Source organism: Camelus bactrianus, chromosome 17 (assembly GCF_048773025.1).
Source record: "Camelus bactrianus isolate YW-2024 breed Bactrian camel chromosome 17, ASM4877302v1, whole genome shotgun sequence".
Classification (NCBI taxonomy): domain Eukaryota; kingdom Metazoa; phylum Chordata; class Mammalia; order Artiodactyla; family Camelidae; genus Camelus; species Camelus bactrianus.
In genome coordinates, this window is record NC_133555.1 from 47,982,796 (window position 1) to 48,008,656 (window position 25,861).

General features: G+C 38.2%; 1 protein-coding gene across 3 annotated transcripts in view; it reads right to left on the reverse strand.

Annotated features, from left to right (window-relative positions):
* ZCWPW2 (zinc finger CW-type and PWWP domain containing 2) overlaps positions 1–25,861 on the reverse strand; it is a 114,635-nt gene that overhangs the window by 42,548 nt on the left and 46,226 nt on the right. For all 3 annotated transcript variants that reach the window (XM_074345369.1, XM_045520111.2, XM_045520109.2), the window contains 2 exons: positions 22,649–22,808; positions 570–684 (listed from right to left, as the gene is read on the reverse strand). In XM_074345369.1, the coding sequence (XP_074201470.1) occupies positions 570–684; positions 22,649–22,808 (275 nt within the window). The remainder of the gene's footprint in view (positions 1–569; positions 685–22,648; positions 22,809–25,861) is intronic.

Consider the following 25,861-nt stretch of genomic DNA (forward strand, 5'->3'; position numbering starts at 1 on the left):
GTTAAAAATGTGCTACACCTACTGTAAATCTGATGATGAATTCACTTAAAAAGCTATCTATAAACCAGAATGTTTATGATTTAAGAGAACTTTCTTTGAAACTGACCTGAAATATCATATTTTTTCACCGAATTAAAAAAAAAGTTATTACCTTTTATATTTGCCTTGAATTTACTCAGAAATAAAATATTTTGAAAAATACTTTGTTCTGAAATATCCAAGGGAAAGTTTCGCTCCAGGAGTATATTTTAAAAGCCACAGCTGCTAATTTTGAAATATACACTTTGAAATACACCAGCGGGACCTATGTAGAAAGACTAAGAACAAGAAGATGACAGAAGCACTAATTAAAGCCCCAGCATTTAAACAGAGTGTGTGCTTAGTCATTGAAAATAGCTTCAAGAGGGCAAAATACATACTATTAATCCATATGAAATGATTTTTCAGTGGACAAAGATATACTATTTTCCTATGAAGAGAAGAGATTTTTAATGGCAACGTATTTTGGAAAGCATGCCCCTGAATAAATCCTTATTTTGGGGGTGGTAAGGAATAAAAAATGCATGTACCCTGGTTTGTGAGGGAGCACATCTCCAGTCTTTGCTCATCAGAAAATCCATACAGCAGATACGCTTCTTGGAGTGCACTTTTGTACCACTTCTTCTTCTTGTTACATTTTCCTGGCTAAAGAGAGACAGAAAATAAGATTCACTTTGAAATTTACAATTTTGTTTTAGCATCCACTCGATTCAGCAGTTGAGCTAGAACTAAATCTGAGCACTGTACAATAGATTACTTACACTTTGGTATCTGATTATTCTTTTATTAGTATTTTAGAAAAGAGCAAAATTGTAGAACTTTTGCATATTAATAGCCAAAAGGGTCAGAGTCTTCATTCACTAAGGTAATACTTATAATATAATTCATCTCACACTTAGAAAAGTACAGAAAGTTAAGACCACCAATGTAACAAAGTAGTGAATATTAATACATTTTATCAGAATACTGTTAATTCCCTTTTAACACAGCAATGATAAAGAAGTGGTAAAAACTGAAAAGTCTAGTTTCTTATTGTAATAAGATTAATTCCATTTACAGCTAGTTTTGGTGTTATTGCAGCTAGTTGATACATTCATGCAAGTTTTTGAAACTTTCTGTGCCCCAATTTCTTCACCTGTAAAATGTGGATAACACGATTATCATAAGGTTTCATAAGCATTAAACAAAATAATAGATGAATGTTTTCTGTAAACATTCAATAAATATTATTCTACTTGAACATAGCACTTTTTCTAAAACGTTTATTTAGTTTTTTAAAAACTACAATTTGAAAAGAAAAACAGAATCAAAGAATCTCTAGGTTAAAAATGACTATAAAATTATCTGGCCCAATAATTTTGCCAATGCTGTTTTTAAAGCTTGCCCATAAAAGGTTTTTATAATGTTTACAAACGTTACAATTTATAAAATGCATGCTCCCCCTTTCTTTTTGAAAACTTTACCATCAAAAAGAATAGAGGTGTTAAATTACATGTGGTCCCTGGACACTAATTTATTTGGCATAAAAAGTGAAAAAATATAATCAAAAATATATCTTTGTACACAGAATATTTAAATTTCACTTATTAAGTTATTTCATACGAGAAAAGATGAAAAGATAGGCAGATACAATTCAATAAATATTGGAAAATTTAAGTCAATTTAAAGAACATCTAAGGCTGACATTTGCAGATTTAAGACAGTCCTGCAACTCAAATGTTATAAAGATGAGTTAAGAATTTATAAGCAGTGAAAAATCACCTAAAAGCTGATATAGCACTAAACAATTGAAGCTACGGAAATTTCTTGAGGAAAATCAATGTGATATATTGCTAAAGTAAACTTGTGCGAGTCTGGGGAACTAAAGAACTTTTTTTTTGAAGTCACATAATTTAATTACTTTATTTTTATTGAAGTATAGTCAATTTACAATGTGTCAATTTCTGGTGTACAGCACAATGTTTCAGTTATACATATATATGCGTATGTATATATTCCTTTCCACATTCTTTTTTATTATTGGTTGCTACAAGGTATTGAATACAGTTCCCTGTACTCTATGGTAGAAACTTGTTTATTTATTTTATCTATAGTATTTAGTACCTGCAAATCTCAAACTCCCAATTTATTCCTTCCCACCCCTTTACCCTACTGGTAATCATAAGTTTGTTTTCTACGTCTGTGAGTCTGTTTCTGTTTTGTAAATAACCTGTTGTCTGAGTCTTTAAGAATTTGTCAGGAAGTATGTGCCACCTACTGGTAAGAATACAATTAAACATTTTCTAAAGAACTCAAAAAGTTAAAGACTCTTTACTTTATAAAGAAGTTCGAATTCCAGAATAAGGCTCAGCTATGCATTGCAGTTTTCAGTTAGTTTGTTCTTTAATTGAAGAAGTGATAAGTGCAAATTCCAAAAAGTGTAGAACGCGCCTCCCTATCCGTCCCTAGTACTCAGTGTTTCTCCCAAAGGCATCCAATTTTACCGGTTTCTTTCACAGTCTTCCAGAGGTATTTTATCTACAAGCGTTTATATCATTTATATATGTTTTACAGATTGCCATGAATAGTTACATACTTTGAGTTTTTCTATTTGTCTTGCAGGCTGCTTCATTTATTAATTGATTCAACATATTCTAGACCCTTGGGATCTATTGCTGAAGAGAACAGACAAAGCTTACATTATAACCAGTGAAACAGACAATCTACAATAAGTATGACAAACAGATCAAGGCTACAGTTTAACAGGTTGTAAGTACCATGTAATAAAGAAAAGGTAAGGCAAGGAGGTGGTCAGGGTGACTCGCGTTGAAAGTGGACATTTGAGCGAAGACCTAGAGGAAGTCAGGGAGTTAGCCCTGTAGCTATCCAAGGAAAGAGCACTGCAGGTGGAGGAAAAGTGCTGTAAGATGGGAGATCACAAGTTTTTCAAGAAGCATCAAAGAAAGGAAGGTGGCTGAGGGTGAATGAGAAACAGAATGAGTAACACGGAATGATAACAAAAAACAAATGGACAGGGACCAGATCATGGAAGTCCTTGCAGGTCACTGTAGGGACTCTGGCTTTTACTTTGAGTGAAATGAGACTCACTGCAGAGTTCTGAACAGAAAAAATAACATTTGATTCGAGTTAATGTTTTAAAACAATCATTCTGCTTGCTTTGATGAGAACAGGATGACTGGCTATTGCAATAGTCCAGGCAAGAAATAATGGTGATGTAGACCAGATAATAGCAGCCACTGTGGTGAAAAGTGGTAGGAGTCTGGATATAACTTGAAGGTAGAATAAAAATAATTTCTTGACCAACTTAAAATTGATTATGAGAGAAAGAGAGGATGACTCTAAGGTTTTTGGCCTGAGTGAACAGAAGATGGAATTTGCCACCTGCCGAGATGAGGAAGGCTGTCAGGGAAGTGAGACTTGCAGTAGGTGTGTTGGGGGGGAGCATAGAGCAAGAGTTCAGACATATTGAGTATGCATTATGACATCCAAGTGAAGATACTGAGTAGCAATTTGGTAAGGGAATTCAGGAGAGAGAACTGAACTGCAGATAAAATGCAGGAAACATCCATACACATGCACCATATTTAAAGCCAATAAATTAGATGAGAAAACCAAGGGAATGAGGAATCAGATGTATGTATATCCATGTACATGGTATGCATGTACCATTATTTATTTTACAAATGCTCTTATGATGGACATTTAGGTTTTTTCTAGTATTATGCAACATGAAACAATGCTGCAATAAAAGAAAAATTGTCCCTATGTCTCTTTGCCCATGTGAAAGTGTACTGAGTATAAGTTCCTAAGATGTTGAATGACCAGGTTTAATGCATGTATATTTTAAATTTTGGAAACCATTGTGAAATAACTCTTTAAAAATTTTTTTTTAATCTAAGTATAGTCAATTTACAATGTTGTGTTAGTTTCTGGTGTACAGCATAGTGATTCAGTTATATATGTATATATATTCCTTTTCATATTCTTTTTCATTATAGGTTATTATAAGATATGGATTATAGTTCCCAATGAAATCACTCCTAAATGAGGTGGTCACAATTTATAATGCTCCAAACAATATGTTTCCTCACACTCTGGAGAACACTTCTGTTACCACACTGAGATCTCTGTCAACATTTTTAAGGAAAAAAAAAACCAGTATTTCCTTTTTATTGTCATTTTTGTTTCTTAAATTCTGTCATCATGAGCAATTTTTCCTATTTTTTCCAGCTTTACTGAGATTTAATTGACATACAACTGTAAACTTATGGAGAGCAACGAAATGATTTGGTACAATGTATATACTGGGAAATGATTACCGCATCGTTAACACATCAGTTAACTCGGTTAATACATATTTGTGTGTGTGGCGAGAACATTTAAGAACTTTTCTCTCAGCAAATTTCAAGGATATAATACAATCTCATTAACTATAGTCATCATGCATACATCAGATTCCTCAGAACTTTTTCATCAACTTTTCATATTTTTAAGCCATTTACAGGGGAGGGTATAGCTCACTGGTAGAGTGCGTGCTTAGCATGCACGAGGTCCTGAATTCAATCCCCAGGACCTCCATTAAAATAAATTAGATAAATAAATAAACCTAACCACCCCTCCAAAAAAACCCCTATAAATAAATAAATTAAATAAATAAATAAATAAATAAATATTTCTAAAAAATAAATAAATAATAAATAAAAGCCATTTATATTTTCTTTTCTATGAAATGACTGTTCAAATCCTGTGTTATATTTATCGCTCATCTTCTCATTGATTTGTAAGAGATTTTCTGTGTATTAAAAATGTAGTCTTTTGCTATATGTGTTGCAAATACCTTCTTCTGTTTATAGCTTACCTTTTAGTATATTTGTATTTTCCTCTCTGCTCATTTAAATCTTTCATCCTTCCAGAAGTAATTTGGACGTGAGGTGTGAGATATAGCTTCTACTTCATTTTTTGCCCAAGAAGCTAGCCATTTGTATACACATTATTTATTACCCAATATAACTTTTCTTTAATTATTTGAATACAACCTTAACCACTATTTTCAAGTAATTGTGGACTATATTTTATTAATCTATTGGATAACTGTTAATACCAAACTGCTTTTACTACTGGAGTATTACTATAATTTTATATTTTATAGACCTAACTCCCTCTTCTGTGTTTTATTTTCCTACAAATTTTATAATTTGACCCTTGAACAACACAGGTTTGAACTTCGTGAGACAGGAAGGGGGCAAGGCACAGTCATTCAAGGAATGATGCAGCAATTAACATCAAAATGGTGGCAGATTCAACCCCTAGTAGGCCTGGGGGCTCAAGATGGTGGGAGATTTCACTTCTAGGAGATCTTGAGCTTCATTATACGTCTATTGTAATATATTAGCATAGTGAATAACACGCCCACAGGCGCCACGGCAGCCCCAAGGATGGCCACAGAAGGTCAAAGAGTGGGAAATGGCCAACTCCCTGGGAATCCCAGCCCCTTTCCCAGGTTAGTTAGACTGGTCCTTCCACTTACTATGAAGCCACCAAGCCCATAAAAACTGGCAACACGGTGCCCCGCAGCCACCGCCCCTTCTCTCTCCGTCTTCAGAGATGGCCCACGCTCTGTCTATGGAGTGTGTATCTATTTTTAATCTGAGCACCCAACCCCCACACCTCGTGGCCTTTCTCTTGCCTTTTGATGTATCTCTCTGAATAAATCTACCTTTACTCAACTGTGGCTCGCTCTTGAAGAGTTTCCTGCGAGAAGCCAAGGACCCACAATTGGCGGGCACGTCCCAGGGCCTCAACGGAAGCCTGGGACACGGCCCTCCTCACGCCCCACATCTGTTTTTCCTGCATCATTCGCAGTTCCATTTACACATGACTTTTTCTCCCTAAATACATACTGCTGTACCACAGGATCCCTGGTTGGTTGGATCTGCGCATGCAGACCCGGTGGACTGGAGTGACCACCGGAAAGTTACCATAAAGTTACATGCAGATTTTCGACATGCAAAGAGGGTGGGTGTCCCTACCTCCGAGCTGTTCAAGGGTCAACTGTAGGGGTTTTTTTTTTAAGTCCTTTTGAAAAATTGAGATTGCATTCAAATCAATGTAGGGAGAATTGACATCTTTCCATATTAACTCTCCTAAACAAAGAAGGGGGATTATATCTTCCCATTTACTTGGGTTTTATTTTCTGCCTCTTACTAGCATTTTAAAGTTTATTCATACAGATCTTGCACATACTCCTTAAGCTTACCCCAGTGTATCATATATATTTTGCTGCTGTCATAAATGGTATCCATCCCTTCATACTTGCAGACTGGTGATCGCTTTATAGTAATTTTATTGCCACATTTTCCCATTGTTTCCGTTTTCCTGTTGTTTATAACAGTTCTTCTATTGTTTATAATAGTTTTGTTTATAGTAGTTTTTCCACTTGAGTTCCATGGGTTTTCCAGGTAAACAAACATCTACAAATAACGATAATTTTGTTTTTTCCTTTCCTGTATGTACACTTCTGCTTCTTTCTTTGGCTAATTATATGAGCCAATTCTATCTACCAGGACAATTAAATAATAGTAGCAATCCTACATCCTTTTAAGTACCCCAATTTCCTACCTGAACAACCAATTTCTTCTCTAATTAAAACTTCTGGTTGAAAGAGTTCATGTATTTTTCAAGTTGCATTGTAGCGTCTCACATTTATTTAAATTGAATTCTTCTGCAGAAGCTACCAAAAAAAAATTTGTTTGTAATCGCCTTTATAAAGTAAGCTCTCTGAGACATTCTCATAATCTTTCAAGTGGAATCTGCCCAGGAAAGCCTTCTGGATTGACAAGAAAGAAAGACTCAAACATAACAGATTCATTCCATACACTAATTATTAGGGCAAAAGTTTGTGAAGGATGAATGAACATTATGCTTGAATGAATTACAGTAACACTGTGATTAAGTTCAATTTAAAAATACTGTAGTATTTAATGAGGTAAATGTTCAGCCTGAAGGTTTACCTTTTGGGAAAAAGCTAGAAAAGGAAAGGATGCTGTTTTGAATCCCAAACTAAGGCAGAACCTCAAAGAAAAATTGTCTTTTAAAGGCAGAAAACATTTCCATCTACTTCTTCAGCCAGAAGTCAAATAATTAACTTCATTTTTAAACAATGAATTGTTCAAAGCCAAGTATTATTTAAAATAGGATTCAAACTCACGCAGAAAGTGACCACCATTCAAACGCACTTTTTTAGCTGGAATCTAGAAGTTTCTTAGCCTTGACTGAAATCTACCACAGGTACTATGGTTTTTCTGGTAATTCTCAAATAATAAAATGTCCTATAGTTACTTATTTGGTTCTCCAAAATTAAAAAACTGAAATGTCTACCGGATGTAAGAGACAAAACGTCATTTCAGGTTTGGGGCACGCCCTGGGGCGTCCAGGCTTCAGGCTCCCGTTTTCCTTTTCCTCTACATGTGTCTCCTCTCCCCGTGTCTTCCAGGTCCCCTGGGGTTGAAAGGGTTAGCTGTGGAGAACGCAAGAGAAATTGCAGAAAATGTGTTTATTTGATTGCTATCAAGGCAATCTGGGTCACTGTCTCCCGGGCTGGAAGTGGTTTTTATTGTAAAGTGCTTTGTGGGTTTTGAGAGAACTTTTTGTCCCCACAAAGAACAGCTCCTTTGACAGGGGCGAGGTCTTTGTTTTAGCTGGCTGCTTTCAATCCCCACTCCATTAACTATTTTTCTGCTGAGGCCGTGTGGAAGCAGGAAGCCATCTTGGGCGGGAACCCTGAGCAAAATGATCCAACTCTTTGTCCTATGTCGTCTGCATTGCAGCTCCCCAAACTGGGTGATGCTGGCCGTTCCCAGTGCCTCCAGCTCTCTTCCCTCTGCTGCCAGACCTGCTACTGGAAGCTCTCAGTCTGTAGATTTCTCTGGGGGGAGCTGCAGAGCACACACCTCAAGCTCCCAACCATTTGTACAGGAAAATGACCATCTACCCTTTGCCGAAGATGGTGTCGGGGGGAGGAGGTGTAAGAAAATGCCACAGTACACCATCATCCCCTCCAAAGAAATATCTATTTGTTCAAACTCAAAAATTTTATATCCGTAAGTTGGGCTAAGGGCTGCCAGGCCAGTTTGGGCACCCCCTTTGCAAGTCCTGCAGACATAGCCTTGTACCTCGGTTTGCAATGTGAAAAGTATTTCTGTCCTCAGCTTTTGCAGCCCTAACCTGAGTATACCGAATAATTTTAGAACTTTCAAATGACCTCCCACCCTGAAACAAAACAAAACACAGACACATTTTTAAATATACTTGTTTAAGAAGGAAATTTTCAAGGTGGCTCTTTGACAGATTTTCAAGGAGCCAAAAGCTTGTAAAGTCAAGGATTAAGATCACTGACTTCAGATGAGATGCTAGGAAGGGCTGGGCATCTTCAAATTCCAGTAAATTCTTTGATCCCAACGGCAAATATCATCTTTCATTATATTTATATTACTTCGGCAACTTGAGTTTTCTTAATCAGTTTTATTAAATAAATTTAGGGTGGAAGGGGAAATAAGTAATCGTCCTAGAAAGAGAAGGAAGCATATAGTCTAGAAATTTGTGTGAATTTATGAGTATAAATAAGATGATTCTAGATGTGTTCTCAATAGATGAATAAGCATGTAAATATTTGGAATAAGGATGAGGTCTGAGACTAAACAGACGGTTAGACAGGGAAAGATATCACCCCATCTCTGAGAAAACTCCTAGCTGTGTCCAAAATTGAAGCTTGTAAACTGCTGTCCTGTGTGATTTTGTTTCAGCTGAGTGTTATTGGCTGAAAGTCCGAGTACCATTTTCACCTTTCCCCGAGTTTGAGGAGGAAGCTGGACGTCCAGTCTCAGTAACTCCTGACTCACTGAACAAGGGCTGTGCTCTCTGCACACACTAACATGAAGGGACAAATTCAAAGAGAAGAACACCTACGTGGTGGCCCACCCAGCAAGGCCAGTAAAGAGAAATGTGCCATCTGGCAGTTCCTATGTTCTGCTGCTTTGTATGGTAAGACTGTTTCTCCACTTAAAATTCATCAAGACGGAATAACCTGGAGCCGCAGCAGGGTGAGTCTTACTTCTCAAGCTTGAATGTGTCAGCATAGTCACATCTCCTTGTTTTTGCAAAATAAAATTGAATATGGCAGCCGACACGCAACAAGGATAAGAAATTTGATCCTACTCATTTAGGGGCCAGCCCTGACTTTCCCTAGGCTCATGTAAATTGGAAGGGAATATTCGGTGCCTGAGGAGTGGGGCAGATCATGACTCCTCCACCCACAGGGCTTCCGGAATAGCATCTTCCTTCAAGTCCCCTGAAGTCAGGCCATCTAACAGCTTCTCTGCTACACCTGGACCAAAGGATCTGTTCGGAGGGTTGGGGCGTGGGTTCTATCTCCTGAGGCACCACGTGTGATTAATCTCTGAGATGCTGCCGCTCCCCAGGGCACTGATGGACCTTTGTCCTCTTCAATGTCTGAGAGGACCTCTTCTCTGCCTTACGCTCCCGTCTGCCCCTCCCGAGGCACAGGACTCTCTGTTCCCCGTACTTCCCACCCTCAAGGAACTCAGCTCAGGGACACAGATAAGGTCTGCTTTGGATCCCCACAACAGAAAGCGCCCCTGAGACAGGAGAACAAGAGGGGCTGGACGACTTTGCGGAATAAATGAAAGGGAAAAGTATAATGAAAACAAAAATTATCGCCAACCAACGGCTGGTATTTGCGTGGCTGTCGGGAGGGTCTCCTAGCGAAGGGGCTCTGAGTATCAGAACCGATGGGCAGGTGGCCGTCCCTCCTCCCCACCCCCCCGGCACCCTGCTCCTTCACTCTACCTCCCTCCCTCCCTTAATTTTTCCTCACAGCCCTCATCAACAACACCCTGTATCTTTTAAAAAAATATATTTGTTAACTACGTGTCTCATCATCCCATTAAGTCTCATGATGGCATTTGAATTTTGTATGTTTTGATCAGTTCTGAGCCTAGAATTCGTGCAAACACTAGGAGCTCAGTAAATATTTGAGTATTATAAATAGATATTTCTTGTTCAGGGTGGCATGGGTAAAACCCAGACAGGAAACTGGGGATGAAAATGAAAGGCTGCTACATTTTAATCCTGAATTATGTGATTATCCCTGGAGAAAGGCAAAAGAAAATTTTATAAACATAATGAGTATCTTGCATTATAGTGTGGTAATATTATTTCTAAGATAATATTAAACTTCATTTTGTGTATAGAATGCAAATCTGTAAAGTATTTCACGAGCCCTTGATTTATCCTATGATATTTGTAGCATTTTTTTCTCGAAAAGAAGAAGTGTGTCAAATTTCAAGTACTTCAAATATTAGGTAAAAAAGTTATATCTAATTTTAAAACTAAATAGGGTCAAATGCTTCTTAATATGATCTATTTGGAGGGCTGGCCTCATGACCATCCTGTAGGTACAAATGATAACATTTACTATCCCAAATTATTGATTCAAATTTTGATTATATCAATAAAGGCAGCTGCAAATAAAAATGTCTACGATTTAGAAAATGTACCTTTCAGACACAATGTTGAACCTATATTACAAATCTGGAAAACTGGAATCCTTGGACTGCTTAATTGGGAGTCATAAATTCATTGAAATGGCTACAAATAGGGACCATTACTTTAAGTTATTTCAGTACTTTGTTATAATATGCCCTTGAACATGGGGAGATCAGCCACAGATTTCAGAACGTAAAGAAAAACAAAGTAACTTTCCTGTGGAATGTTTCTGTCCTAAAGGTTTGAGGACCAACACGAGCACCTATTACAATACGCTCTGCCTGGTGATTCGTGTCAACTGCCGCTACTTGTACCTTCAAACTGACCGTGCACCTTGCTGACTCTAACCGTGATGGCTCTCTATTTACTGTTGTGCCAAAGCGATCATTTTCACTTAAAGCAGTTCAGGAGAAAGTTAATCACAAGGCGATCTTGTCTTCCTTAAACTGGATTTCTGCAACAGCACCCAGGAATCTCGACAGTGAGAACGTTCTCGTTGCTTTGATGCAGAGACGGTCACATCACACCCCTGTGCACCACACACACCAGGGCCGCCTAACATCTGTCTCCCCTTGCATCTGCCATCTTTAACGTAGGTTCTGGATTATTTAGACAGCTTATTCAAGTGAGTCAACACTTGAAGCAATATGCTTTCAACAATAGGAACCGGCTTCCTCTAACTCAGCAGGATTTTTACATCAAAGTAACTATGTCCTCTGCGTCCTATACCACTGACACGTGAGCCAGTTAAGCTGACAAAAAAAAAGTTCTAGCTTGTTCAGTCTGATCCTTTACATCAATTTGAAAGATAATACCAAGAATGCAGTGAGTATCAGGGGAGAAATTAGGCAGAAAAGAAAGAACAGGAAAGTGTGAGAGTCAAAACCTGGTTTACTTGGCTTGAAATACTGGGGAGTTACAGGGCCTGAGTGCTCCCTGAACCTTGGGGAGGAGGAGCGGAAGGAAGCCAAGCAGTTTTAGGTAAAACGGCCCCCATGGACACATCAGAAAAATCACAGGCCACTAGAAAAGCTCTTTATTAACCTCGACTTAAACATATATTTTCTAAGTATTTGGAATATCTGAGTCCTTTCCCTGTGTGTCAAGATGGATAAACATCGGCTGCGTGCTGTGGGGTGTGTGTGTATGTGTCTGTGTGCCTGTGTGTCTGTGTGTGTGTTTGAAGGCACCCTCGTCTGGCATGTTAGGCTGGTCTATTATCTGGACTGATATCCCCTAGAAAATAATTTTTATACAACCAGTACATCAGTTGTTTAGTGAAATGGACCTGAAACCAGCTTTTGAGAGAAAAAGAGAGAAACAAAGAGGCCTCTGGCATCACAGCAGGGAAAAATCAGTCACCACCAAGGATAGAAACTGTTTAAAGGGACAGGGGAGTCTAACCTCACAGTTTTGCTAAAGATTTGCCTGGCTTCTTTAGCACCACGAATTCATAAACACATTTACAAATTCTACAAAGTAAACAATAAAAATACTATACCTTTTCACAAATATCTTCTCTAGTTAATGCCAGTGAACACAGAAAACAGGTATTTATGGGGAGAAACCCTGCTATACGCTGGTTCTGGAGATTCACTGAGGAACCACAGGGATTCTCAGGACACTCCCCAGTATGGAGGTTCAGGAATACACATTTTTAAAGAGCTCTCTGGAGAATATGATGATGAGAAAGTTTGGGGAACCAAAATCGGAGTAAAACAAACAAACAAAAAACCAAAGCAAACCATGGCATCAGAATACCAACATTTGCATTAATAATAACCAATTACTTCTAAAGTTACAGGGGAATGAAATAAATGCTAGGTTTTAATGACAGCCGCAAAGAGGCCCTACATTTATGGCTAGGAATCAGCGCACTCAACATGAAGAAGGGAGCTTTCACATCTTTGTTCAATTCTGAAAAGCGCTGGTTAAAGGTTGAGTTAATCAATCAAGCTGGCTGAGTTAACAATAGGAAACCAGTAAGAAGGGCTTTGTGATTGTCCAGTTTACCGATGAGAGCTTATTATGAATTTGATATGCTTATGAAGATTAGAAGCAGATGGTCCAAAGTAAATCTCAAGCAGGTCGACATATAATGTAAAAACCTGGGGCCTGTAGTCAGAAGAGTGGGCTTGAGTCCCAGGTCTGCTGCTTTGTGACCTCAGGGAAGTCATTCAACCTGAGCCTCAACTTTCTTAACAATGAACCAAGATCACAGGAGATAGTAAAAGGTACTCTGTAAAATGTAAAGCATTTTTGAAATGTTGGTTATCAATGTCATAAATGATCAGAAAATAAACATTTATCATTTAGTTTCTGCAGTCCCAAATAAATGAGATATAAACTCTATTCACAATAGAAAGGAGCTGACTAACTATTATATTTCAAAAGGTGTTCCACTATTAAAGAGTCCACACAGGAAACTATATTCAATATCTTGTAATAACTTCTAATGAAAAAGAATATGAAAACGAATATATGTATGTACATGTATGACTGGGACATGATGCTGGACACCAGCAATCGACACATTGTAACTGACTATGCTTCAGTTTAAAAAAAATCCATTGCTATTTCATTTACTAATTTCTCCAATGCTTATATAGTATTAAGTGTCAGGTACAGTCTGAAGCACTTCACAAACAACTCTCTTTAACTTCTCAGCAAGCTTACCAAGTAGGTACTATTATTTTCCTCATTTTACAGATAAGGAAACTGAAGCACTGAATTTAGAAATTGCTCAAGCTCACATAGCTAGTGAGTGACAGAGCTGGAATTCAGACACAGGGACAGGCATTCTAGCTCCAGAATTCATGGGCTCAATGACTATAAAATGACATTCCACTAAAAGGCAATTCTGTTGCACAAATCTCAAAGATGGTGTTATGAAGAGCGTCTAGACCAGATGGGAAGAAATAAATTCTGTTAAAAATGACAGGAAACTGCCATCTGGCATTTTCTGTATCAGGTCATATTTATATTGCTTAGGAAAAGTTTTTCTAGGATGATTAATCAGCACTTAAAAATTTAAATCGCCACTGAATGTATGGTTAAAACGGTAAAATTTTATGTTATATATATATTTATATATACAATATATATGTATATATATTGGAGCTTAGAAAAAAAGAGGCAGCTTTATAACTTTGCTGGACAAAGGGGATTCACAGCAGGCTAGTGCCTTCAAAACTGTGAACCCCTTATGTTATATTTATTTTATCATAGTTTTTTAAAAAGAATAAAACTCTTCAATTTATTTATTGTGTACAGTTTAAAGTATTTTACATACTCTGATTTCAAGCTGCAGAATTTTTATTTTGCAAAACTGAAGATACCACGAAGTCTGTAGCAAGAAAGTGTTTTACTGCTGTGAAAAATGATAGGGAAGTATTAGTAACATGTTGATGAAAGAAAGCACGGGAAGCCAGTGAGTCCACAGATAATTTGTAAGGCCGTGCTAATCTCAAGTGCTGTATCTCCCACAGCTCCAGCCAGGCTGCCTGCTCCAGCTGGGGATGTTCAACAGAACTGGGAGAATAGGTTGAAAATCAGCCATGAAAATAAGCCTGTGCTCATTTGCCCTGAGCCTTAGAAAAGTCAGGATTGGCTTAAAGGATTTTAAGCAAGAGTCTGAATAGATATGCAGACCTGAATCTAATAGTGAACATACGTGGTTGCTATTTTCGACTCCACATATGCTTGTTTTTTATGGAATATATGTTTACGGGAAAACAATGGCTGTATTTATTACAGACAGATGCTCAGATTCTGTTTAAAAATAGAATCATACAAGCAGGTGGGAGATCTCTGAGAAGAGGACGGTTAAATATGTCACACAATCACAGTGCATATTCTGTGATCGAAACAAAATGGTAAGGAAGTGGTAACCCTGGAATTTATTTTCAAAGTCAATTTAATCAGCATTGTTTAAGGGTTTGCCTGAGTCACAGACTGTTCCTGGCCCTGGGTTACAAGATCCTTTTTTTTAAAAATGAAGAAGTTAATGAAAAGAAAAGAAAAAAGTTAGTATATCAATTGTAGAATTTCAGTTATGACTGTGAGTTTTGGACTTCACCATTCCCTAATGGAAGAATGTATCCAAAAGATACTCCACAACTGTTTACTAATTTAAGAACCCGACATACAGACTCATTATAAGACAGCCTTACTCATAAGGGATATGTGGCTCTGAAGGCAATTTAGTGAGCCCTGTATTTTGGCTTAAAAACAGTGATCTGACTCTGGTTTCTTTAACAGAAAATAAGCTCTTCTGGAAAGCTGAGAAAGCTACATACTGGAATTTCTTTGGAAAGATGATTGCTGGTGCACTGAGGAGTCGATATGAGAAATCCAGTTCATGCTTAATACATTTTTCATGCATTTGATGATGGGCAAGGTAGCCACCTGGTCCTTCCTTTATAAACTGAGTACAGTTGGTCATATTATTTGGATTTAGACTTTTAACTTCAGTACAAGTTCAAGCTATCTAAATTCATAAGAGATGAAGTTGGGAGATGACAAAGGTGAATTTAAGAATTTATTTGGAGCAGCGAAGTCAGCATATATAAGTGTGAATGAATTTAAAAAAAAACAGAATAGAGATAGGGAAACAACTGGTTTTATTCAGCTGCAAAAAAACATGAAAGATATTATTTCCTAGTCTCCTTCCAATTCCATCAAAGAAATCTGAAGTATTCTTGGGGCATGGCTGATCCTGGGGACTATTCATTCACCAAGGAGTCACATTAAGAAGGCTCTGACCTATCTCCTGCTTTCAAGGGGTCGTAGCACTTCTGTTTACACTGAACTAGAAAAGCAAAGCAGCAGTGGCCACTTTCAGTCACGGACTGAAGAGTCAAAGGATAAGGTGATCACTCAGTTCTATTTCCCTCAATTTCCGAAAGCACTGTATTGGTTGATTAAAAAAAAAAACAACACTACAATCATGTCTTTTTTTGCCATTTGCAGCAAAATGGATGGAACTGGAGATTGTCATACAAAGAGAAGCCAGAAAGAGAAAGAAAAATACCATGGGATATCACTTATAAGTGGAATCTAAAAAAAATGAGACAGATGGACTTATTCACAAAACAGAAATAGACTCACAGACATAGGAAACAAACTTATGGTTACCAGGGGCAGGGGGGACGTGGAGGGATAAATTGGTAGTCAGAGATTTACAGATACAAACTACCATATATAAAATAGATAAACAGCAAGGTCGTACTGTAGAACCCAGGGAACTATATTCAATACCTTGTAATAGCCTATAATGAAAAAGAGTATGGAAAGGAATATACATATATAACTGAATCACTATGCTGTACACCGGAAACTAACACAACATTATAAACCGACTGTATTTCAATACTATACTTCAATAAAATCATGTCATTTTTCACAGACAATCTTAGTCACAAGAAAAGATATTACTCTCCACCTTGTCATTCTTGTTTTTTTTTTGTTTTTTTTGGTACTCCCTCCTGTAGATATGGGTTTCTAGAGGGAGGAAATAAGTAATGTAACAGTATATTTCACGTGTACTTACAATGATAGTGTCAACTAATGCTTATTAAGAGCCTACTACATATACTAACTACTATATGTAAAATAGATAAACAGCAAGTTCCTTCTGTACAGCACAGGGAACTATTTTCAATATCTTGTAATAACCTAGAATGAAAAGGAATATACGTGTGTATATGTATGACTGAAACATGATGCTGGACATCAGAAATTGACACACTGTAACTGACGCATTTTAACTGACTACACGTCAATTAAAAAAAAGAGCCTACTACATGACAAGCTCTATGCCAAATACTTTCTGTGCATAATCTCAGTCAAGCCTGTAACAACTTTAGGAGGCATATACTGTTATAATCTCCATTTTAAGATGTGGCATGTGGGATTTGTAAGGGGTAAGTGGTCTGCCTCAGGACAGACATCTAGTCAGGAACACAGCCAACCTGCAAACCCAAAGAACCTAGCTCTGGAAGTCTGCCTTTTAACCACTATGACAACTTCATTTTTCTCCTAATATACATTACTACAAAAGTTTTCTTGACAGGTTATTCACAAATTGTTCACAGTTACAGAGACATGTTCTAATTCCCTCAGACTTTTTCAGACCAAAAACTAAAGGATGCTTAGAAAACAAACAAACAAACAAACAAAAAGCTCTTAACCCAATAATGCCAAAATTACAGCAAATTTTACAAAAAATATGGAATTGGTATAATAAAAATCTACTGAGAGTTTGGTAGCTGTATAGATTATCTGCCAGCAGGAACATGGTGCAGAAACACACACACACACATATACACACATACACTTTTCTTTTTCCAAGTGTGATTTTCCACTGAGAATTGGCTCAATCAATTTGTATCCAGCTTCACTTCATTACCTTAAGAGCAGAACACTGCCTGATGCTCTAGTTATAAGCTAATTTGCTAAACCTTATTAAAGACTACATTCTTAGAATTTGGAGCCTCGTAAATCTTGGAAGCAAAACACTTGCTCAAATAGATGTTAATCCAGACACATCTGTCAAACGACTACTGCAAATGTAATCTGAAAATATCAGAGTCCTGTCACTAGTCCTCCAAAGGGGAGCACTGAGCAACAAATAAAGAGCAAGCGTACCAGAAACTGCCATCATTCAACGTGTATATTAGAATTAAAAGGTGAAAACGTTCCTCATTTCATAGGAGGCGCAAATGTAGAAAAACATTCAACAGTAAATCAGACCACTGCCTATGCATATGTAAACTGGCACAGTATAGAAATAGAAAAGAATCGGACCCTATAGTTAGACATCTTGGTTCCAATCATTGCCCCATCACTTGGCAGCTGACTGACCTTGGACTAGACATGTAGCCTGAATATCAGTTTCTTCCGTATGTCAAATAACGATGTCTATCTTCATGGGGTTTCTGTAAGACTTTAAATATGATATTTATTATATCATTATATTGTCTACCCAACCCTTGGCCTGGGGTAGGGACTCAATTACGTGTTTTCTGTTTATGGGCTTGTTGAGTTACTGGAGTCACGGCAGTGCACACTGACATCAGAGCTCTGTGCTGGAGGATATTTACCAGAACAAATTTATATTCAATGTATCATCAATGCTGGTAATTTCTACTCCATGTTTATCGTTGCACAGAAAAGAAATCAACTTACTTGATAAATTACTATAGGATAACAAGTTGTGTTATTTCTATTTACAGACTGGGGGAATGAGGGTAATGTGATTTCAGTCACTTGGCTGCCTTCTCAGGAGTGCTGAAACTTTAGGAATGGTATTTCTGAAGATACAGGTTACAAAGAAGGGTGACATCCTCTGCACTATTATTAGTGTGTCTGTTAGAATATCCTAGGGGCTCAACATGAGGCCTGTGTCTTCTTCATACTGCATATCTGTTATTCGTTGGCAGCGCGGGCTTTTGCTAAGAGTGATCCAGGGTAGGGAACCAACATTCAAACATTATCAGTCATGGAGCCACAGAGCAGAGGACTCTGGAGGATGGTGCTCTGGACCCAGGCACATGCTCAGATATTAATCATTCACTGAAACTCGTCGGCCTCACCCCACCACGAGAGCTCCACACATGCAGCTCTACTTTATAACAGGAAGGCAGAAACCTGGAAAAACTTGGTGAACAGCACTCACGACCACCCTAATTAGGAAGCAGAGTTCCAGAAGTTGCAGAGCTCAGGTTTAGCAATACGGTATTGCTCCCTTCTCATCTCACTGGAAAATACAGGCAACTTCATATTACAATGGGTAAATACCCAAACAACATCTGGTACCCCAAGAAATGGCTGTATATCTACGGGGATATACTACATACAGTAGAGGGCAGTCTATTAAAATATATAACAACAACAAAAAAATCCATTCACATCATGGACCAAAAGAATCCCCTAAATTTTACCACAGGAGCATCATAGCATCATGAGTGAACAACTAACATTTTCTTCACAATATAAAGAACTAGAAAAGGGTAGGCCAAGCAATCATTGGTTGGAGTACATAACCTATTTCTAATAAAAATTAAAATGACTCTATGTAACCTGTAAGATAGATGATCAACTTAAAGACACTAGGAGTATTAAGTTTCAAATTATACATCAGCAATTTATCAGCAATAGATTATGTATACTGCTGAATGACAAGAATGACTTGAAAGCTGTTTTCAATGAGGCTGTTACCACTGGGTGAGACACGTGAACCCAGGGCAGCAAGCATCATTCCCAGGCGAAAGGAAGTGAACGACTAACAAAGGAATCAGGAGAAAAGCAAAGTGAGACAGGAAGCCGCCACCACCACTGCGTTCCTACACTAGAGGGGATAAAACCAGAAAACTCTGACACCTCAGGTTGAGAAAATGTGGTCAGTGGTTCTCTCTCTCTGGGATGCATATGAGATTCATTTGAGGGACTTAAAACTACTAAGGCCTGGCTGGCCCTCCTCCCAGAGCTGATTTAATGGATCCAGTGGAGTGGAGCCCAGTGAAGCCCAGGCACTGCTTTGTTTCGGTTGCCGTTTTGTTGTTGTTACTGTTTTGTAAAGCCTTTGAATGCAAAGCCAGGCTTAAGAAATGCTAAACCAAGTCATGCAGTCTATCAAACAAAAAGGAAACTTGCAAATAATGGGTTCTGCAGACCAGCACCTACTAAATATAAAAGAAAACAACATTTGTGCTCACTGGGGAAAGAATTGTATTCCATCCATCAGTTCTTAAAATAGTTACCCAGCACATATCCACGGCTATTTTCTCTGAGTAATTACCAGAGTGACATCTATTTTGAATACACACCATAAGAGAATCAAGGTTTCTTTAAAAGGGGGAAGGGAATTTCAGCTCTTTATACCACTGACCTTCTAGTAAGTGAAGAAAGTAAAATGTATGAGTGAACTACCATAAATTACAAATACGCAATCTAAATATTGCCTTCAACTTTCCTAAAGTACATCCTAGAGTATCTATGAGTGATTTTATTTATTGGGGAAAAGCTTATCTATCACCTGTATGAATAGACAGTGACAGAGCTCTGTTTTCTTTTCAACAATAAAGTAAGTTACGTCGGGGGGTCCCCTAAATATATCACCTAGGGCGACTACTCAAAAGAGTAGAGACAACTATGAACATTTTCAGAATTTAAAACTTAAAAAATATCGTATTTTCTCATAACCGCATATAATGTCTTTCTAGAAGAGCTTATTTCTCTCCCACTGTAAAACATACTGCAAAATAAAGATAAGCCATAGTCAGTGAAAACCCTGAAATATTATTTAATCACTTGTTAAACTAAGCTTGCTCACATTAGGAGAAAATGATGTTGAGATAATATATGAAGTCAGCTTAAGCAGTGAGAGCCATGCATGCCTACCTTTCTTTGTCTACCTTTAGAAAAGCAGCTCAGACAATGGGTGTCTCCTTCGTCTCTTCTACAAAAATCTTTAAGAAAGTCTACACTGGGGGGAGGATACAGGGCAAGTGGTAAAGCGCATGCTTAGCATACAGAGGTGCTGCATTCAATGCCCAGTACTTCCTCTAAAAATAAATAAATAAGTAAACTCTCCCACCTCAAAAAAAATTTTTAAAGTCTACACTCTCCTATACATTCTTTTTGTGTAAGTGATCTTTTCTGTGGGGTGGGGGTGTGAACTGAATACCTGTATCAATGTGGTTCGCTGCAGAGACAGCATTTGAGGATGTAGGCGCTCCAGTGCAGAGAGGACTATAGGAGATTAAATTCCTGGGAAGTCTAGGCATAGAACTGTAGGCTGAAGTCAATACTATCTCCATCTCCAAGGGACAGAGAAATCTCAGCCATCCCTGGGTTAGACTCAGTGTGATATTATTCATTTTCAAACAATTTCTGTATGTATCATTGTGGACCATCTTTCGATCTTGGTTGCCAGTATCTCCTGAGTTGACCTCTTTGCTTTCTTGATTTCTCACTGGGGCAGTGAGGCTCCCGTCATGGGTGAGTCTCTCCCTCCTGGCAAGTGGAGAGCCTGACACAGCTGGGAATAGGGAACCGGAGCACAGCAGGACGGTCTGGCGGGCGCCGGCTGAGTGTGAGGGAAAAGGGAGCAGAAATTGCAGCCTTGGATGAAGAGACCCACAGAAGAACGTGCCACCATTATATCAGCTCCAAGTGAGGAAGTAAAGAAGACACGGACGAGGAGAGAATAAGGGACAAGTACCCCGCATGACAGCAGGGAGGAGAGCCTGCGCTGAGTCTGCGGGCACCCAGTGACTCATCCACCCAGAGCACCCAGCCAATCGGGGAGTGGGTGAAACATACACTTAATTTTTTTCTGTCCTCATTCTTGCTTTAGGAGGCTGCTTAATTTAAGCAGCCCTGAATTCCCGGGTCTTTGCAAGAATTTCTAAGTCTGCTTTCATGCTTTCCGAAGGTTGAAAACTTACGGCTCCTGATTCTTGAGTTTACTTTTGTTTGGCATCAGATTTTTTCCCTTGTCCCAGGAATGAATGGTGGGCTCCCTGCAATCATACTACTCAAATTTATCCTGACAGAACTCAACTCCTGAGAGTAACGCTAGTTCAGATGATGTAAAAATACACTTTGATTTTTTTATACATATTTAAATAGGATTTCTGCAGAATGCCCTGCTCTTTATCACACTGTCAAATATCAGATTCTGAGGTCCGCTTCACGAGAAGCTAGGCGGCTTCCCTATCTTTCAGAAGAGGGGAGGGGCACAGAAGGGAGGGCACGCCTTCCTGTCTTCTGTGGTTGCCAGCAGGAGCACATCCAAAGTGGCAGAGCAGAGAAGGTGCCTCCCACGAAGGTGACTGGCTCACAACTACCGTGAGACGAATGTAAGTCATGTCATTCCACACCTAAAGATTTTTACTGCAAGAGCCTTCCTTGCCAGCTGCCTTCAGGCTGAATGGAACAAAGATACTGTTTATGCCAGAGACACAGTAAAAGTTCACCGGAAAGTGCCTCAAATTTCCACCAGTTTACTCACACTGTGGATTCAATGGCATGCCTTAAATGTAATACATCTGTCTGTATATTTTCTCATATATATATATATATATATATATATATATATATATATATACTTCTCACTATAAAATAGAAATCATCCAAATTGAATCAAAGGCATTCACATTTCTGACATCTACTTTTTAATCACATTTCTAATAGAAGCATGGTTTGCAGATGAAGTTTCAGTATTAGAGTACAGACACAGATAACTGGATTAATGTGCAACAATTAAACCAATCATGAAAACGAGCCCAATTCACTTAGTCTCACCAGCTTGAGAATTCAGCCTACTCGTTAATCGCAGTGTGTGATTTAAAATTTAAAAAGAGTCAAAAATACTGAAGGAGTTAGTATAATGAAATATTCTCTTTGAAATTTGAAAAATCTGGTTGATTCCATAATTAATTTTTCCTGTGAGCTAGGGCTACAACTTAGAGACTTCTCAAGAGAATTAAAAAATTACCAAATGATAACCTTAAAAGTGTTCCAAAAGGCAATTAAGTCTTCAGTTGACTTATACTATATTGCCATTAGAGAAACAGAATTTAAAACTATCCTCTGGGTATTTTTATGTCCACACTTCCTTTAAAAAAAGCTACTTTAAAATACAAATATTTGAGGGAGAAGGGGGGTTGGAAGGGACAGACTGGGAGTTCGAAATTTGTAGATACTGACAGGCATATGTAGAACAGATAAACAAGATCATACTGTACAGCACAGGGAAATATACACAAGATCTTGTGGTAGCTCATGGTGAAAAAGAATGTGACAATGAATATATGTATGTTCATGTATGACTGAAAAATTGTGCTCTACACTGGAAATTGACACAACTTTATAAACTGACTATAATTCGATAAAATAAAAAATACAAATATTTGAGTTTAAACAAATAATATATGCCATTTTGTGTACATAAATATGAAAGTAGGTAATTACGTATCTTTGAGGATCTGAGACAAATGGCCATCATTAAAAACAAAGGCATTGATGTTACTGCACCTACCTCTAATGTGATACTGTAATGTCCAACAAACGATGCCTGGATCCACGACCGTGAATGGGGGTCACCCAGGAATTCCACGTGATACTGCTCAACATTTCCATCCCGGTCATGAGTCACGTATTTCCCTTTAAAAGGATCAGGGCAAAGTATTCCTGGCCAGCTTTCGAAAGAAAATATTTTTAATTATTTTGATGTTTTCAAATAAGGCAGACATTAACATATATGTCACAATCTTATTTCACATTTCCTCCTTTGAATTTTAAAAACTTTTTCATGAATTTCAAACATATTCATAGTTTCATCTTTTTAAAGTCGGAGATTCAATTGATGCAGGTAATCATTTGTATCTTTGTAGATACAGAAAGCTTTGAAATAGTCACATACTTAAGATATTCATAAAATATGAGGAGAAAGAATTATTAGACAAAAGAATGATTTCCAAGGTCTCTGAGAGACATTTAGGCACTGCTAATAGGAAAGATAAGAGACTAAAGGATTCATCAGATTCATGGCAGGCTCGAATCAAGTCTTACCAGTCAGAATGATTAATTATGCAAATGTTAACCCACGGACAGGGCTTCTGACAGGGCAGAAGAGAGCCAGTGTTTCATGAACCAGGCCCGCCAAAGGGGTACTGGTAGGTTAGGCTAGGATGACACTGGAGATTGTCACGACTCTGGGGAAAGTGTTGAAATAGCGCTCAGCAGTTCTGTAACGCCCCCCACCCTCCCACCCCCACCCAATCTGCCCCACTGGCCATGACCAAATCGCTAAAAATCCTCAGTATTGGAAGTAAGGTTTATCCTTTACTGAACATAAATCCTTTAGGGGTGTGTTCTTTCATGACATAAACCTCTACAAATCCCTTGATATGTTTCATTTTCCCATTTGGCAAAAACATACTACATACATCAACTAAGTTTTAGCCCTGTTACCAATCTTTCGTGACTCTGATCTACTGTGCAGAGGAGAAAGCAGGCAGGGAAGGCAGCAAATAAGACCAGGAAGCTGGGACTAAGGAATGTACAGTAGAAATCTTACTGAATTTTATTTTTTTTTAGTTCTTATTTTGGGGGGGGCATTTCATTATTTATTTATTTAAATACTTTACTGAGGTGAAATCCACAATCTAGAAATTAACCATTTTTGAAATGAACATCTCGGTGGCATTCAGTACATTCACAATGTTGTGCAAACACCACTTCTGTCTAGTTCCAAAACATTTAAAGCACCCAAAATGCAACCTCTTACACATTAAGCATTTTCCCTCTCTGGGCGCCCTCCTCCAAGGCCCTGGGAACTGACTGAATTTTATAGCCCACAATCCAAAATATGCCTATCTGATATACTCAAACATGCAAAAATCTGTGCGACTGTCAAGTTCTACTTCAGTTTGCAGCACTACAGAGCGAAAAAGATAGTGGGGTTCAAAATAAAGCATCCAGGCCCCAGCTCTGCCTTCAGCCCAACAAGAAGCCTCGAGCGGGTAACCAGGCGTCAGCGTGACTCTGGCTCCTCGCTGTGCTGCTTCAGAGCTCAAACGAACCCGTGCTTTACGCACATACATTTCCTGGCAAATTGCAATACTGCAAAGTGCCATCATTATGGTCTGAATTGTGTCATCCCACCAAGCCCCACCCCTGTCCAAAGTCACATGTCGAAGTCCCGAGCCCCAGTGCCTCAGAATGTGACTGTATTTGGAGAGAGGGTCTTTACGGAAGTAACTAAGTTAAAAGGTGGGCCCTGATCCAAAATGACTAGTTTTCCTATAAAAAGAGAAGATTAGGACCCAGACACACACAGAGGGAAGACCACGAGAAGGCACAGAAAGAGCGACCACCCACAGGCCAAGGAGAGACTTCAGAGGTCAACCCTGCTGACACCTTACATCAGACTTTTAGCCCCCAGAACTGTGAGAAAAGAAATTTCTGCTATTTTAAGGCACTCAGTCTGTGGCAGCCCTAGCAAACTAGTACAATCATGTATCAAGTAAGATAATTGGTACAAGTGAAAAGTAGAAAGAATGATAGAAAGTTTTTTCCTCATTTAGATAATTATTTAGAAACTAGATAAATTAGATACTTAGATAATTTTAAAATGTAAAGGAAGCTGTAAATCATGTCATAAAGAATCTGAAATCACAAAGATACAAAATCTATAAATGGCCTGGATTTGAGGACTCTAGCTTCTTAATCTTCTGCTAAATTATCCTTGATATTAAAATTATATTACAGTTATAAAGTCATAAATATAGAAATGTATCTTCCATAACCAACCATAAAAAGACTTTACAGATATAAATTGATAAAACAATGTAAACTAAGGGAAATATTTCATGCTTACTATTATTAATGTAAAAAAACAGATTCCAGGAAGTTGAGTCCCAAGGACAGCTGTCAGCAGGTGGTGACTTGGGGGCCCCAGTCACTGGGTGGGTGAGGTGTTGGAATGGAGCAGGCACCTGCTCTCTGAATGCTGGGCAGCATCCTGTAGCTCTTGGGTCACTGAGCTGGGAAGGAGACATGGGGGGCTGGCTGACTGCTAGCCCCGGATCATGGAAAAGGAAGGGCTAGAAAATTAAAAATTGAGTCAGACTATCTGGAACCCAAAGCAGCCTGATATTTGGAAGAACTGGAAATGATAATGGAAAGTCAAGTGAAAATTTAGGACCTAAATGAAGACCATCTGGTTATTATCAGGTTCATGTCACAGTATCTTATTGCTATTTGGCGACTCTGAGCTGCGCTTAAGAGTTAAACTTGGGGCAGTTTATCTTTTAAACTTACAGTGGAAACCTACATTTCTGAAGGAACCCACTCAAAAGAAGAAGACTTCAACAGGCAGATAAATGACTAAGAATGAGCGGTAACTATAGCAGAGACCCCCCACCTTATCAAAAGTTGAGGAACAAGTGGGTCCTTCAACATGATCAATGGCTATTTTAAAAGCAACGAAAATGTGACTGTTACATTATCATGTGTTTAAACTCATTATAAAATGTAAGGAGCTCACGTTTAATACCAGGTGATTTGGATCTCACAGCAATTTAAAAAAGGCTCACTGCCAACCAATACCAAATTATAAGTAGCACCTATTCCATTCGGTGTAAAACGGTCTTTTCTAACAGCTTTTCTAACACTTAACACACGAAAGAACGAAATATTTTGCAGTTATTATGTGTAAGATGAGCCACTACTGTTCTGACATAAATTC